At 36.7% G+C, this 18,012-nt stretch overlaps 1 protein-coding gene across 1 annotated transcript in view; it reads left to right on the top strand.

The window, feature by feature from the left end:
- Tspan8 (tetraspanin 8) overlaps positions 1-5,157 on the top strand; it is a 29,339-nt gene extending 24,182 nt beyond the window's left edge. The window contains exons 7-8 of the mRNA XM_048359461.1: positions 390-473; positions 4,891-5,157. Coding sequence (XP_048215418.1) covers positions 390-473; positions 4,891-4,944 — 138 coding nt within the window. The 3' untranslated portion in view covers positions 4,945-5,157. The remainder of the gene's footprint in view (positions 1-389; positions 474-4,890) is intronic.
- The last annotated feature ends 12,855 nt before the right edge of the window (positions 5,158-18,012 follow it).

Raw genomic sequence — 18,012 nt, forward strand, 5'->3', positions numbered from 1 at the left:
AAATACAAGATACTGGTGACAAACATTATTATTTATAATTAAAGATCCTAGATTCAGTAGTTACGTAGTTGAGTTCCTCAGATGCCTTTTTGTGTATGGAAAAGCCACAGTGAACTTATAGAACAAGGATGAAGCAAGGAGTAGAAGAACTCAGCCAATTCTTTTGTGTTGAATCTGCTTTTGTCATACTCAAGAAATCAACTCAATGAATAAAAGTCTTAATGAGATCAGAATTTTATTAAAGGTAACATTTTTTAGTATACTTTTATTGTCATTATTAAGGTGTTGTGCAGAGAGGTTACCACTTCATAAATCAGGTAATAAGTACAATTCTTTATGGACCATGCCATTATAAAGGTAACATTTTGGGTGTATCTTTTTCTTTACAGACATGTATTTCTTTGATTAAAGATGTAGTTGAAAAAAATTTCATCATAATTATTGGAATAGCATTTGGACTGGCAGCCATTGAGGTATAGTATAATCTTTCATGATTGATTTTGGTTATTTATTCAGTAATTCTTCTAACAGATATTCATGTAAAAATAAAGAATCCCAGGTACATTAAAGAAGCACTTGGTACCAACCGATTAAGGCCTAGCACCTCCCCAAATCAAATATGAATTAACTGTAGTTCAATGAGCTAAGCAGGCCTGAGACTCTCATTTCTGAATGACTGCTCCATTGAGAAAAAAATCAGATTTTGACACAGGTTTTAGTCTTAGATGCCCTTTCTGTAGGTACTCTATCCTCACTTAGTGATTTGAGGGAAGCTCTAATGATGATTATGTATTATTACTCTTGCTAGTTTAATTATTAATGTTGCTAAAAATATTCTGCATGGGATTTTTTTTTACCTGATATACTTTCTTGGCATTGTTTTCTAGTACCTGAAAAATACTTTTAGCCTGAAAGTATTGCCAAGAAGAGGAAATAAAACTGGTTAAGATAAGCACTTTTAAAATTATCCCAGAATTCAGATAATTTAGACACCAAGTGAGTTGAAATTATCTCACAATCCTACTTCAGTACATTAGCAAGATTTTAAGTGATGTAAAGTTTATGCCTCTGAAGGATGGTAAGCTCAGCTCAGTAATGCTTGTTTCATTCTCACAGAATGCTATGTGGTGTCTGTAGGCCTTCTGGAAACTTTTACCTCGTATGCGAGGCATGCCATTGTCAGGGATTTTAGTTGAGATTAAAGCAGTTTTGTGTTGCAGATAGTCATGTAGATTGCTGGTGACATTTTCAACCAATGATTTGGTGAAGAGACATTCAGCAGCAAATTGGGCTGTTGTGTATTTGTAGCCCAAGTGCACGATGCATTAGGTCTATTTGCTTAATTCTGCATTTTGTAAGATCTTTCTTTCTGTCTTCTTCCTTATTTCTTCCTTTGTTCCTTCCTTCCTTTCCTCCTCCCTTCCTTTTTCCCTCCCTCCTTTCCTTCTTTCCCTTTCTTCCCTTCTTCCTCCCTCCTTCCCTCCCTCCTTCCCTCCCTCCTTCCCTCCCTCCCTCCCTCCCTCCCTCCCTCCCTCCCTCCCTCCCTCCCTCCTTCCCTCCCTCCCTTCCTCTCTATTTCTTTCCTATTCTGGATTTATACTGCTTTTTGAAAATAAGCACTAATGGCCACAGAGATGAGTGAAGAATCACACACATATATTCATATTTGTGTAAGCACAGAGCATGCATATGTATCTTGGTTAAGTAAAAGTTAAATGATGACATGCATCTCGGAACATAGGTGAGCAATACGGCAGGTGCTTAATAAGGGTAAGGTCCTATGTATTTATCCTCAGCACCATAAGTAAATAAGTGAGTGAAAAAATATTGTGTATGGTGACACAGGCTAATCTGAGCTACATAGCAAGAAATGATGTAAAAAAGCAAAGGAACAAGGTGTGTGTTGGTGGCTCATGCCAATAATCCTAGCTACTTAGGAGGCTGAAATCTGAGAAGCAAGATTCACACTAGACTAAACAGACAGATCTATGAGACTCTTTATCCTCAATTAACCAGCAAACACTGGAGACTCAAGTGGTAGAGCACTAGCTGTGAATGGGAAAGCAAAGTAAGGGCACAAGCCCTAGTATTGGCATACATGAAAAAAAGAAAAAAACAAAAATAACAACATCCACACCACCAGTAAAAAGTTTAGAAGAGCAGGCTTCCAATGAGAAACCCAATGTTAAGTGTTAGTTTAATGTGAGAATCCAGATAGTTGACTAAGACTAGTCATAGATGCTTTCAAAAAGCTTCTTGAGAGCAGATCCCAAAACAATAAGGACATAATTGATTGTGGAGATTGATGTCTCTCATAATAGGCAAGAACACTGCCAAGAATCTAAATGCTTAGAGTAAAAACTAAGATTACGAGAGGAGCAGGGCATTTAAGTATTTATGAAATGGGTATACTTCATGTAGTTGCTACATGATTTAGTAGTGTGTTGCTTCTTCTAATGGTTCATACAAAGAAATGCTTCAAAAATCTATCATACAGTATAGAGATTTAGATTTATATCTATGAAGTTTATAAGGGAATGTCATAAAATATAACCATATTTTGAGTTAGACTAGTTAAATTAAGTGTGATTTCTAGACTCTCTGTAAACATGGTAGTAACTGATTCTAAGAACTCTTTGAAACTATTTTGCTTAGTTCCTCAACCTTCAACCTGCCTTTCTTTAGGGTTTATAGGCAAAGAAAATCATAATATATTCCTTCTTGCTTTATTCAGACAGGAGATTTGAAAATAGTCTTCTGCTATTCAGTCTATCAAAATAAACACAAAAATGTACTCTAGTCTTGGAGTCATTAGGATGAATTGCATAATAGATCTATCTATCCTCTCTGTTTTCTTAGTTCAAATTCAAGAAAGTATAAAGACACACAGAAAAAGTCTCCTGAATATTTTTTTAAGGAAACAGAAACAATTATCTCCTTTCAGATAATATTTCCAGTTCATCTTCACAGAAAATATATGCAGGAAAAAAAACCAACCTGCCCCACATTTAGACCTCTAGTGTGGGCTTTGATGGATTAGGCCAATAGTTAATTCCAGTGTTTTCTATTAAAACTACATATTTGACAGATTCTTTTCACACTGGGTACTAAGGAATCTATGCAACATAAGTTGCTCTTTTTTTTTTTTTTTGCCAGTCCTGGGCCTTGGACTCAGGGCCTGAGCACCATCCCTGGCTTCTTCCGGCTCAAGGCTAGCACTCTGCCACCTGAGCCACAGCGCCCCTTCTGGCCGTTTTCCATATATGTGGTGCTTGGGAATCGAACCGAGAGCTTTATGTGTAGGAGGCAAGTGCTCTTGCCACTAGGCCATATTCCCAGCCCACATAAGTTGCTCTTTAAGAAAAAAATGTAGATAGTTTTGGAATTCTTGTTATTAAATTAGCAGACTATTTGACTCTGTTTTTGACTGTAACAACTTAATAAATATAGAAACTTGGTAAGAACCTTCTCCATGTTAAAAAAAAGTCTGTTAACAGAAAATAAGGACCACTTTTTAAAAAAGATAAACGGTAATTTTATCCTTTTCTTTTTTTGTTGGTCATGGGGCTTGAACTAGGGCATGGGCTTTGTCCTTGCACTATTTTGCTCACGGCTGGTGTGATCTACCATTTTGAGCCACACCTCTACTTCAATTTTGTCCTATTTTTTTTTTTTTGTAGAATGCTGCACAATGTGGAAATTTGTGAATAGCAACTAGCATGTTTGTCATGAATCTTAACATACATTATAAAATGATGAATCTCTCCTTTTGTTTTGTTTTTTTAAACCATCATAAGTGACTTTTTATCGAAGAATAATGCAAGAAAGTGTGTTATCCATAGTAAATGACTGGTTTAAAAACTGTTTGAGACTTCTTTAGTTCAGTTCTTCGGTTAAATTCTGCCCTTAGCTTGTCCGGTTTGTTGATGACTGGGCGGACTTCTATTTCAAGGATAAGGGAGTAAAAGGCAATAGTTGTTTTACTTCCTTTGCCCATTTTTATTCATTTCTGATACCTATTCCCCAAAATTAAGGTATGGGATCAAAGGAAGATTAAGTTTAGTTCTGAATTTAAGGGTATTATGAATAAAAATGATACTTCAGAGAATGATGCCTTTTTTTTCAATTTTAAGAAGGAACAAACTTTGGGCCACAGTTCTCATTTGAATTCCATATTCCAGGAAGGCATGAGCAGATGACTCAGTTTAAGATGACTCAGTTGATTAGAAAGGAAGCACATTACCTGGATCCTGTCTCCCTTCAGAGAGGGTTGACGGGGAGAGAACTTCCCATCCCTAAGGAACTGTCTATCTTTTTTACATCAAAGCCACAGCATTCAGGTCACCAATGGCAGAGTCAATTAGAGCAAGTTTTAGGGTCTCTTACTTTTGGAAGAACTAATGAGATGGAAATTATATCCCAGATTTTTCCATTGTGCTTTGCTACTTCAAAGGAAATTCCTGACTTAAGCTATTCCTCTGCTAGTTTAGAAGTATATTTTCAAAACCTTATTTCATTTTTCACTCCTCTAGGCAATGCCTAAAACTACAGCAAGAGAAATTCTAGACTCCTTGATTTTTATGCAATGATCTAAAACAGATGACTACAGCATTTTTTATAGAAGCAATAAGAATATTTAGTCTCCAGAAGCCTAGAGTCCCCAAATCTCCAGGGAGAGGCTATCAGAAAGATGTGAATGTTAAAAGGAGGGATCCTCTGGTGGCATCCAATATTCTCAGCACCAGTAATGGCTAATTGGCCAACTGAGGAATTCTGATTCAGAGACAAAAAGTACAGAACTTTCTTAGTGAATTATAGAACTTTCACACTGAACGTAATTTCTGCAAGGGGAGTCATGTGAATTCCTAATCCTGTTATTTTATTCTCTAGGTAATTGGCTTGGTGTTTTCTATGGTCCTCTATTGCCAGATTGGAAACAAATGAACCCATGGAAGTGTCAAGATATCATCAGTCAGACTTCTTGAAAATTTTCCTTCAGCTTTGTAACTTTAAACATACAAGTGCTGTATATATCAAGAGCAGATGCCTTGTGAAAATATCTCCTTGAGCTAGACTATAGATACCTTCTGCTCATATTGAACATATTTAAGGTTCGAAGGTATAAGAAAAATAAAACAAAGGTGTAATTGTACTCAACCCCCCCCTCATTGTTTGCATTGTTGTCTTTGTGCGCCTGAGATCACTGTATTTCAGGGGGGTTTTATGCTAACAGTGTTCATTTAGAGCCACCCAGTGGAACAATTTTCATCTCTAATTGACAGGGCCATAGATAGTTGAAGCAGTGAATATGAGATTTTCTAAAACATGACTCTTAGAGAAGTGTAGCAACCATTGGTGATAAGACTGAACAGTCTCAGTGGAAACAATTAAAACTGGTCTAGCTTGAGTCTCCTCTTTTCTTTTGTTTTCCTGGCTGTGATAGAGTCTCCCTCTTGTATTCTTGTGTTATATGAATTGTCAACCTCTCAGTTTGTGAATCTCTATATTTTTCTTTCCAACAAAACATTTAGGATCTTTTTGTTGTTTCTTAGAAACATTTTTTGAATATTATTTTTAGTGAAGCATCAGATACATGTAGCAAAGTAAATGAATTTGTGGATGTTCATAGGCCTCTGTAAGTGTTCAGATCATGACACAAGACATCTCCAAATACAGGAAAATGTCCCTTCATGCCACTTCCCAGTAATGTGCTAATGCTGGCTTATGCCAACTTAGCTGACCATATTGTACATGTACATATCTATTCTCAAATCTGCCACACTGGTAGTTTGTGATTCACAATGGTGAGCATATTTGCACCATAAGAATTGGAAAGTGCTATAAAAATCAACTTTTTTGGTATACTAGTTGGTAAACTCATAAGTTGGAATGACCAGCATTGCCCTAGAGTCAACCACTTTTCTGTTTCTTATGGCCATAGATTTATTTTGCCTGCTCTTAAACTTTCTCTAATTGCAGTAATAAAATAAGCACTCTGGATTCTTTTTGCTTAGCATTTTATCTGTGTGATTCATCTATTTTGTTATATGTAGTATAGTTAATTCTCATAATTGTGTACTATTCCATTATATATGAACACATCACAATGTTAGGTAACTTGCTCTTTTACTAAATAGTAATTGGTAGAATTTGGAGTGAAACTCTGACAAATGTCCACCAACCTTTGACTCTTCATCATGCTGGCTTCTACATGATATAAATTTGTAAATGTGTCCTATTTCATTATAATGAGCTGATAATGTGTTAGTATTCTGAAACTCTTTGTCTTTTATTGTGTTTATATCCCCAGCACACAATGAATAGCACTCAGTAATTTGTGATTAAAAATAATAGATTTACTATACACCAGAATATGCTACAAGTACTTTACATGATAATTCATTTAATCCACAAATGTACTATTGAGTACTATTTTCAGACCTACGCCTAGAGAGATTAACTATCATCAAGGTATCCAGCTATTAGGGAAGGAGTTGTAATTTAGTCCAATGTGTTTATGGCTTATCAGTCCATCTTACTTTACAACGTAGCTGAGAAAAACAGTAAAAAAAAATGTCTTTTGTATAATGTCAGATACACATTCAGGGTTCAATACATATTACGAACGCAAAAAACTTATCCAGTCTGGGTTGGCAGGAAATTAGAAACCCTCTGGTTATTTCAAGAGCTGCAAGTGTAACAGAAGGAACTGCTATATTAGCTAGTGTGAGCCATAGCAAGATATGCCTAGTCAAGTGGCATTTCTTTCCTGGGATCTGATTATTGCAAGATTTAAGGAGATGGCTGATTCAGTTCCTAGTGAAATGTCTCTTTCTGGCTTATAAACATCTCTTTCCTGTATCCTTGTATGGGTGAAGGTTGGCTCTCAGGTGCCATCCCCTGTGAGGACAACAATTCTATCACAAGGTTCCACTCCACAATATTACATAACATTAATTGCTATCTCATTCTGAATATCTCCACAATGAGAGTTAGCTTCAACACAGGGATTGTAGGAGGAGCCTAGCACTCAGCTACACAGATGACAAAGAAAGTAAGAAACAAATGAGAAATGGAGGTAAACTGACCAGCAATGTTGGCAAGTTGCTACCATCCTTTGAACTGGAAGGACAGAACTAATGATATCAGATCCCAAGATGCAGGGACACCTAGTAGAAAGTGGAAACATGACATGGACCACCGTGGAGGGACTTATGTAGCCAGAGTAGGAAATGAAATGAAGATGACTCAGCAGCTATTATTAGAAGAGAAAAGAGAGAGACATGCCCTGGCCTCTTCCCTCCTGCTAGACCTCCACTGGATGAACCCACATAGATGCCAAAAACAATAGAGCCCAAGATAAAGTTTCCACTGATATAAAGCAGAGCTGGGAAGGAAAAGCTCTGCATGAGGGCAGATAGGAATAAAACTGTCATAGGAATTAGAGAACTAAGAGCAGACACATAGGTACCAAACTTTTTGGGAAAAAAGGGTATACAATGGCAAAAAGTATAACTATAAAGTGGAATTTTCCTAAGAAATTGCCTAAACTTGCTTGGATGGATTTTTTTCCCTCTTTTGACTAAAGTTCATGGCATTATGGAGAGACAGAAGCAGTTGTGCTTAACTGGAGGCCATTTCCCCCTAAGGGGCTATTTGTCAATGTCTGGAGAGCTTTTTGGTTATCTCAACTGGGGAAGGAGAGATGTTATGAACATCTGGTGGGCAGAGGCTAGGAATCCAGCCATTCGACAGAACACAAGAATTACCCATTTCCAAATGTTAATTGTGCTGTGGTTTAGAGACTCTGTTCAGAGAATCACATATGAATAATAATTATTTTAAAAAATCCTACCAGGAGACAGTGGCACACATGTGACTATGAAAAATGAGCTAGTTTAGGGTCAGAAGTTGTCATCAGCCAGTTCTGACAACTGGCTGACCTTATGACCTTCACAAGTTAGTTATTTTGAGTTTCTTCATCTTTAAGTGAGAAATAGTATTGAGACAATATTTAAGTTCCCTCCACCACTTGAATGTGTTTCCATTTAGGCTGGAGGTATTTTAAAGCAAGAATATTCATTTTTATGATTATATGTATTTTAATCTTATTTTTCCTATTGAAGATGATTTTTGAGGGAAGTTTTTATTCCTGAAGGATATTAAATTCAGACTTAAGAATGCTTTCACTCTTTTCATGCTTCCAAGATCAAACCAGAATGTTTGACTAAAGAACCAAAGCAGGAACAAAAGAAAAAAACCTCAAATTGACAATTCAATAAAAATAGAAACATTCTTCCAATTCAGAAAAATGTAAGAGTTGTCTTCCTTATGTTTAAGATTGTATAATTGTACTGGTTTAAGTATACAGAATGTATTTTAAAGCTTGGCAAATACTCCTCAAATCTGTCTACATCTGTCTCCATTTTTCTGTCACTATGATTCTGTCTTATATTTTATTTTATTATTTATTTATTTATTTATTTATTTATTTATTTATTTATTTATTTTTGCCAGTCCTGGGGCTTGAACTCAGGGCTTGAGAACTGTACCTGGTTTCTCTTTTCTCAAGGCTAGCACTCTGCCACTTGAGCCACAGCACCATTTCTGGCCTTTTCTATATATGTGGTGCTGAGGAATCGAACCCAGGGCTTCATGTATTCAAGGCAAGCACTCTTGCCACTAGGCCATATTCCCAGCCCTCTATCTTATATTTTAAAATCGCTCCTCAAGTCGGATCATGGCAACAATCTCTTTTAATGGTCTTTTCTACACTTTTTCTTTTTTACTTCTTCAAATCTATTTTTCCATGATACCTTAGCAGTAAGCCATCTAAAATACAGATAATTTTGTTATATCACTCTCTCAAGTTTACAGAGACTTTAATGATGCTCTGTAAACTACAGGCCCTTCCTAAGAAGCAAGTCCATCCTTCCCTGGTCATCCCCAGTCACTCATCCATACACATCCATCCTATGGGCCTTCAACATTTTTCTCTTATGTTAGCTGATCCCACTTTTGTCATTCTACTCAGTGTGCCATTAATGACTGTCATATTCATCTAGTTATATTCCTAAGGTCTAGATCAGATGTCACCTCCATGCTTTAATGGATTTGGTTAGAACTAAGTTAATATTCCATTTACCTGTATTTATTTTTTATTTTTCAGATAAGGAAAGTAAAATATGGGGAGTTTAAATAAGCTGTTGAATATTAATAGAACTGAGATTCTAACTCAGGTTCTCTAGCTCTACATGTTGTATTATTAATCAATGACACCTTGATATTTTTTCTTAGAAAAAAACATGACTTGATGGAGAACTATATTTTTTAATTCTTTTCAGAGTAGCTGAATTGATGAAGATATTATATGATTATCAGAGTACAGTGGCATAGTGCCTTAAGTCCAAATGCAGAGGTCTCCCCTCCACCTCACATTATGTTCAAGTTTACCACACTGTATTTCAAATATTTTTTCCCCATGTTTTCCTCTTTGAGGAAAGGAAACAATTTGAAAACAAAATACATTTTAATTTTTTTGAAAACTTTGTGTTCTACCCATAAATAACTTAGTAATTGCTAGATGTTTGCACAATCTATGTTAACTTATGAAGAAACGGCTCTTACCTTTTTAAAAACATTCAAATTGTTATGCCCATTAATGAAATTTAATAAAACAACTACAACAAACTAATGTGACTGCAAAAGAGAGTAAAATATAGTTTTTTTCCCCCAGAAATGTTAGTTTCACCATCTTTTCCAGTTATAGTGGATGATACTTAAGAGCTATAAATGATTAAATTAGATTTGTTAAGATTCAACTCATGGCTTCAACATCTATTTGCTAAATAATCTTTGCCATATTGTTTAATTTTTCTGTACCTCACTGAAATAGCCACCTGTTGTGAGATTAACTGAGACAATTCATGCGAATTTTTATCTAGAATCTAAAGTATAGTTAGTGCTCCATAACTGTAATCAGATATAACATTTTTGCAAGGATAATTACAAGCCAGGTGTTGGTGACTGAGGCCTGTAATCCTGGGTATTAAGGAGGCTGAGATCTGAGGATCACAGTTCAAAGCCAGCCCAGGTAGGAATATCCATAAGATTCTTATCTCTAATAAACTACCATAAAACTAGAAGTGGACAGATCAACGACAAGTGCCCAGGCCATGAATTGAAGCCCCAGGACTGACAAAGAATAATTACAGCAAACACTAGTATTTAAAGACACATTCAGCAAGTTTTATTTTGGACTGTGACGCTTCTTTACACTTCAAAGAAAGTTTAGAACATTAACAATTTCATCTTCAGAGCCCTGAGATTTAAAATTGATTTTGATAGTAACTCCTCTACAACATGATAAATTTGCACCGAACCTCTCTTCAAGCATGGTCACCAGCTATGATACTAAGTATTAAAACCTAAAACATAGAGAAAGAGAGTGGGCTAGGAAGTGAGCCACAGAGAGTGACAGGCAGTAAATGAAAGGGGATGCAATCCGGAATCATCATGATGTCAAACAGCACAAATGGAGACAAACAGAGATAGCTTTGTCAGCTTTGCTGGCAAGGTGAGACCCCAATAAGTCATGTCCATTTAATGTTATCTAAGCATCAGTGGTGGCAAAGACAACAGCAATAACTATCTGAGGCAAATATGACATTGCACCTGGCTCACAATATCTCCAAGAGTAATTCTGACACTATTTCAAGCAATTCCAACAGAACATGCTGTTCTCCGCAGAAATTGTGATTTTGGAAAATAGGTTAGGGTTCATGGAAACACAGGAGATGAAAATTATCAGTAATCTTGCAAACAAGCACGAAATAAGTTTGTTAGTGAAAGCCATGATGATTGCCAATCAAGCTTTTTTTAGTAACAAAAATACTTAATAAAGAGATGGGAAAATCAAGTACTCTAAGGCCAATAAATACTCAGAAAAAAAGACATATCAGATACATATAATGAGCACTTGAATATGGTCAGTGCTGTTGAGCTGGGAATGGGATAGTCTCAGGGGCTTGGAAGTTGGATTCTTGGCTTGTAGGTCAGGCTGTGGGCTTGGCTCTGTGATGCTGGCTAACTGTCCAAATCATTTTTATCCTTGTTAAAATATCTCCCAGTGTCTCAAAATTCTCAGCTATGGAAAGTACTTTCAGAAGATCCAAAGATGTAAAAGTCCTTAGATAGAAGGAACAAGTTTCTGATGGAAGGGCCAATTTTCTTTCCTGGGAAGAATCCAGCAATAAAACATCTAAAAATATATTAGAAATATCATATATTAAGAAACAAAAGACTTTTTACTTTCTGTAATACTCAACTTACTCTCACAGGAAATTATCCTTAAATCTTTATATTCAGATTAGAGTAATTAGGATGCTCGTTGAAAAATCAGGAAACATAATACTCAATCAGAAGAGGGAAAAACCATGGAAAACTAGATGGGATTTATCAGACCATCACTCTCCAAAAAAGAATAACTGCTCAACTAATATCTGTGTCAGGTATATGCATTAAATTGCAATATTGGCTTGTCTGTTATTGTGGAGAAATTGTTGGTAAGAAAATTAAGCTTTCTTATAGAACCTATCCAGTCATCACAGTTAAAAGAAAGACAACAACATGTAGGAGAGGAAATTGGGAAAAGAATGAGCATGTGTTTAGTAGACATGAGGTAATTGTCAGGCTAAAGACTGGGCTCATTATCCCAAGGAACTATCTTAAGAGCAATGCCTGGATCCCATTCCTAGAGATGTTGAGTAAATCGGTGATTATAATACAGACCTGAGGTTGAGAACTACTCACTTGAGATGAATCCAGTAGAAAGCAGCTCCTGCTCTCTAGTGTTTTTGTTTTCTTGTGCTGCTGAGTTCCATGCATTTTCTCAGGGACATTTCCATCCAGTACCCAATGCTACCTGCAATAACACATCTATGCTGAAAAATACATCACTAATTCTTAAGTATTTCTCCATGTTTGAACCTGTATATAAGCCTCACATACTCAACATTAGTCATTTTGCAGGTTCCCCTTTGTTCTAATTTCACTGTGGAATTCAGGGCAAGTAATTGGATTTTGATTTTTCCAGACACTGGCTCTAACATTGTGTAGCAATGATGTCCATACTGTTCTGCATTGCATATAGGACTCTGTAGTTTTGTATTCAAAGCTGCATATATTGTTCTATCTTCCATTTTTGAACAAGGAATGATTAATTTTTTTTTCTTAGAAATGAATCTTTGTTTCAGGTGCGCCTGTGAAGTAAGAACCTACAAACTACTAATAGTAAAAAATAGTAAGATAATATATGTAACAGTAGAATTAATGGATACAATATCCATTAAAATAACTTTTCTACAGACCAACCACAAACAAGTGGAAGATAAAGTGAGAAAAATTACCTTTTATTTGATCAAAAGTGATAACATACTTGGATTAAACCTAATGAAATATGCAAAAAAAAACTATGATGAAAACTATGTGACATTTAAAAGGTAAATTATGAAGTCCTAAGTAAGTAGATACTTACATTATGTTCATATGTGTGTATGTATGTGTGTGCTTATTTATCATGAAAAAATCAATATTATAAAACATCTACTTACTCCAGATTACTTCATATAGTCACAGCAATCCAGTCCAAATTTCAGAATTTTTAAAAATGAAAACTGATGAACTGATTCTAAAATTTTGGTTGAGGTTCAGTAACTGGAAGAGCTAAGAGGATGTTTGCTGGAAAACAAAGCTGTATGATTTACGCTTGTAGATGTTAAAACTTACTGTAATGTCATAATAATTAAGACAGTGTGGTACTGGAATAAGAATAAGCAAGTAGACCCATGACATAGCATAGAGGCCAGAAATATGTCCATTTATATGAAGTGCCTTATTGACAGCAATACTCCAACCACAATTCAGTGGGTGAACAGATGGTGCATCAGTCAGGATAAAGAAACCACACCAGTAAAATGAACAAAGAGAAGTTAGTAGACATCACTGTTCACAAAGTAAAATGTTATTAGGTGCTAAAAGAGTAAACAGAGAACTCTAGGATGTGACAAGTGCAGAAAGCAGTTACCACCAATGTGGCTGAATGATCAAAGAAAAAAGCATTGAAAGTGAAAGGCAAGAGCTTCCATGGAAGGTGCTTATAATATTGGAAAAGGCAGCTTACAAAACTGGGATCTAGGCCTCCAGGAATGAGACACTGCTGGATTGCCACTCACAGAAACTATAGTCCACAGACATACTCAGGAAAGCAATGAAACAAATAAGCAGAGAGATACAAGCCACCAGCACTGAAGGGCCCTTTCACAACCCTTCAGCGGAACCTAAGACTAAGCGAGGTCACAAAATGGAAAAGCAGTTTCCAGCATTCCAGCCCCAGAAATAAATGGGAGAGTTTGGAGTGGAAAAACAATAACTTAATAAATGGCACATGTAATCTGCCATAAGTGTCAAATCAACTCTGTGTTCAAGCTGTAAAAACCAACTTTAACTGCTTTTAAAAAATCACATATAAAAATTAATTCAAAATAGACCATAGACCTAACTATAGAAGAAACTGTGAAACACTGATAAAATATACTTTGATAAAATTACCATTTTCTTCTTAATAAAGGATGAAAAAGGTCAGCTATAGATGAGGAAAATACTTGAAATTATATAATACATGGAACAATATGATTTAACTATACACAGAGTACAAGGTAAAAATTGTCACTGGTTCAAAGGCCACTTTACTAGATAGATATTATCAGAGCCTCTCTCTCTAAGACTGACTGAGAACTGTCTTTATTTTATAAGTCTTCAAGTACAATGGGGGGATGTGGATCAACATGTCAACATATGAGTACAATGCATTGGGAGCAATATCACCCTTTTCACACAAAGAACTTCTGTTTGGTATACATTAAAAAATCTACAAATTATAAGAGAGAGCCTAATTTCAAAACAATCAAAGACTTGAAGAAACCATCCACAAGTTTATCAAAATGACCTAAAAGGATATGTATCATTAAATTTCAAATTAAAATCACAGTAGGCACTGTTTACCCACTGGGTAGTGGAAAAGATTAACATTAATAAGTACCTGTGATGATGAAGAGTAACTGAAACTCTGATAAGGTGTAGAAAGTGTAAAATAAAACCATCATTTGGAAAACTTTTAAAAAAACTTAAAAAAAATACTAAGCATAAGAATACCCTATGACAGACAGGCACTGGTGGCACACACCTGTAATCCTAGCCTCTCAGGAAGCTGAGTTCTGAGGATATGGTTCAAAGCCAGCCCAGGCAGGAAAGTACATAAGATTCTCATTTCCAATTAACCACCAGGAAAACTGCAGGTGGCATTATGGCTCAAAGTGGTAGAGTGCTAGCTTTAATCAAAAAGGCTCAGGGACAGTTCCCAGGCCCTGAGCTCAAGCCCCACAACTGACAAAAATAAATACCCCATGACAAAGAGATTGTGCTCTTGATAATATGCCTAAAAGAAATAAGTGGTCATGTTCACCAAAAGACAATTACAGGAGTGTCTAGTGTAACTTCCTTTATAATAGCAAAGCAGCAGAAGCAATCTCCATCAAGAATAAAATAGTTTCATATATTGTTTCATATTCATATAATGAAATACTATATAACAACAACAATAACAACAACAACAAAAAGAACAAACTGCCAGATATAGTGGCACATGCCTTGGAATCATAGCACTTGGGAGGATAAAGTAGAAACACAAATTTGAAGCCTACCAAAGCTATATAGCAAGGCCCTATCCTAGAATATAAATTTCATAAAATGCAGAATCTAATCTTATGTAACTCAGATGTTGAAAAAAATGAGTGTATACATTAAGTGGTGTTTAACTGAGTTATAAGTGCTGTAAAATAATTATAAAGGAAAGATTTTCACCAGTTTTATTTGAGAATATATGGCCATATTTCTTCACATTTTTCTGCCTGCCCTTTTCTGTCCTTAGACACTCATTATGCATATACCCAATCTGTTTTCCCTATGTTGTTCAGATTAGCTGCTTTCAATGGGCTTATCTTCAAATTCATTCAGTCTTCTGCTCTCTTAAATGTTGAGCTCTTCTAGTGATTTTTTTGACAGTTTCAATTATTATACTCTTTAATTATATATGTTCATGTAATGTTGAATCATTTTTATGTATTTGTTTAGCGTCCTTATTTGTTGACTTGATGTTGCCATTGTTTCCTTTAACTCTTTATTGTTTCCTTTAGTTCTTTAACTTCTGAGTGAGGACTCTCAGAGTCTTTTGTTTGTGAAGAGAGCCCAGGGCATACTGTTCATACTGGAACCCCTAGGGAATTGTACTCCTGGAATTCATTTTCCACATCCTTCTATTCAGACACACAGGGGTTCCTCTAACGGAATCCTTATTGAGACCATCTACTATTCATGCTTGTGGTAGACCTTGGCATTATCCATGTAATGCTGGTTTGCAGGCATGCAGGATGTAACAGTTGTGGTGTTGTGGAAGAAAGAGTGGGAGGCCAGGTAGTGGGTGGCATGGTTGAAGCCCTTGCAAGCAAGTAACTGAGAAAGTAGTGTGTGAATGGTAAAAGTGAAGTCAAAGCTATCATGTAGACTCCTGTTGTCAGAGATGCCAAGGATGTGGATCACTGGCTTTGCAAACCGTCCGATGATGTGCAGAGCCAAATGAGTGGCTATGTGGGCTACAGCCAGCAAGGACAGGGACACCCAAGCCTGTGGGACTTTACGTCCCACCACCATGTGCCCTTACAGTGGAAAGAGAGTTGCCAGATTTAATGTCTGTCTTCCTTGCTTTGATCCAATTCTTCCTTGAAGTTTTCCCATCCTTCCCTTTTTGAATGTGAATGTTTACCATGCACCATTATGTCTTGAGTAACTTTGGTTTTTATTTTTACAGGAGCTCACAGCTGAGTTTGCCTTGAGTCTCAAAAGTGAAACTGGACTTTGATATTTGAGAATGGCTGACTCAAAGACTTTAGGGACTCTTGAAAGTGAACTGAAGGCATTTTGCATTGTGAGATGTGCATGAACCTTTACCGGCTGGGGACAGAATATTATTACAACATTATTACAGTGAGTAACTACTTATGGCTTTCATACATATTACTGAGATCTCTACATCAGCCAATATTCTTCATAGTAAGGATACAATTAAGGATGGGGTATTTATAGAATAGCTCATACTCAAAACCTATCTCAGGGCAAAAGCTGGCTCTCCAATAGAAGTTTGATAAGTATCAAATACTTGCCATTGTAACTGAATCAAAGTAAATATAGATTAGAGCGTAAGAATGCAAAAATACTATAATTTAGGAACATTCTATTGAAAAGAACTCTGAATATAAGTTCTGCTACAGAAATATGACTAGAGTTAATAAAAATATTGGTTTGCTGATGGATGTAACTAGAAACAGTAGCTCTGAGACAATGTTCAAGACTGAAAACTGTTGGGATCCATCTTTCCCCTAGATGGAAAGGGCTTGATGCCCCTCCCCCAGCCCTGGGGAATGCAGCCCAGCTACCCTCTCTGGATTGGAATCCAGAGAAACTGGTTGGGCAAACAGCCCCCAACCCGCGCTAGCCAGTCCGGCGCCTACCAACCCCGTCCTGGCTCGGCACGCTTGAGTGACTTTAGCCCTTGGGGGTCAGGTGATACCTTTCAGCCTATCGACATCCTGGCCAAACCCCTCCCTCGGAATCATCTCCCCTTGTCCTTGTCTCAATAAAGTTAGTTTGCTCTAAGAAGCTAGCCCCATTGCATGTGTATGTCAGACTTCTAGTGATAAGGAGGCGGGCACACATCTGCGGCAGACCACGTGCGCGACAGGTCGGAGCTAACTCCCCCTGTTCCCCTCTAGCTTATCTGCTGGTCGGATGACTAGGGGAGAGGGCGTGAAAGGGAGGGTGGAAAGAAAGAAGTAAGAGTCCGAGCCGGGAGGGGCTAACAAGCCCAACAAAAACAATGATTTCCACTGTCTATAGGAAAGAAATGGGACAGAAAGTTGTTCAACCTCAGAGTAGACCATACTTCCAACGCCCATCTTAAAATGTCATGGAAGGACATAGTATAAAAGGGAACACTTTCGAGTGAGAAAGAGAGAGAGAGACAGACATACAGACAGATAGACAGACAGACACACACACACGGGGGTGGGGGGAGACAATATCAAGAGTAGTAATGTAATGAATCAGGATCTGGTCCCTTTCCCCATATCTGTCATAAAGATTATCTATTTTGAGCTTGATACTATAATTACATAGCATCTTTGAAATGTTTCTATCTAGTCAGATTTAATATATCCTGCATGTGAGCAGGAAAGGGCAGTGAATATGTGTAAATCATAAGATTAGGGGCTGGTAGATCTTAATGTTGTAAATCAATATTTCTTATTTTTTTCTCTTTCAAGCTCCTTAGAGTCAGCTAATTTAAATATGTTTCATAAAAATAAAAGGTACTGAAATTTCCATTTCACAGAGAAGTAATGATGAGCATGTAAGATTTGTGCAACCTGAATATTTTTTATATTTACTATCTGTTAAGGGAATCACAGTATTTGTATAGTCACATGAAACCAAAACACACTCATCTGCTGAAGAACTTACAGGAGTTACATTTGTATAACACTCTACAGAGTCTGATTTTCAAGTTCATAACAAGTGTCTATTCTTTGTGTGTGTGTTTGTGTATGCCCATCCTGGGGTTTGAATTCAGGTGCTGTCTCTGACTTTCTTTTGCTCAAGGCTAGAGATCTACCATCACAGCTCCACTTCTGATTATTTTTGGTAGTTCACTGGATATAAGTCTCACAGACTTCCCTGCCTGGGCTCGCTTCGAATCTCCATTCTCAGATCTTAGCTTCCTGAGTAGCCAGGATTACAGATGTGAACCACTGGTGCCCAGCCCACCTGTTTATTCTTGTAAATCAATAGCCCCCATTTTTTTTATTCCAAGTTTTCTAACTTCAAGTGATTTCTGTTAATATATTA

This window comes from Perognathus longimembris, chromosome 1 (assembly GCF_023159225.1).
Source record: "Perognathus longimembris pacificus isolate PPM17 chromosome 1, ASM2315922v1, whole genome shotgun sequence".
Taxonomy (NCBI): domain Eukaryota; kingdom Metazoa; phylum Chordata; class Mammalia; order Rodentia; family Heteromyidae; genus Perognathus; species Perognathus longimembris.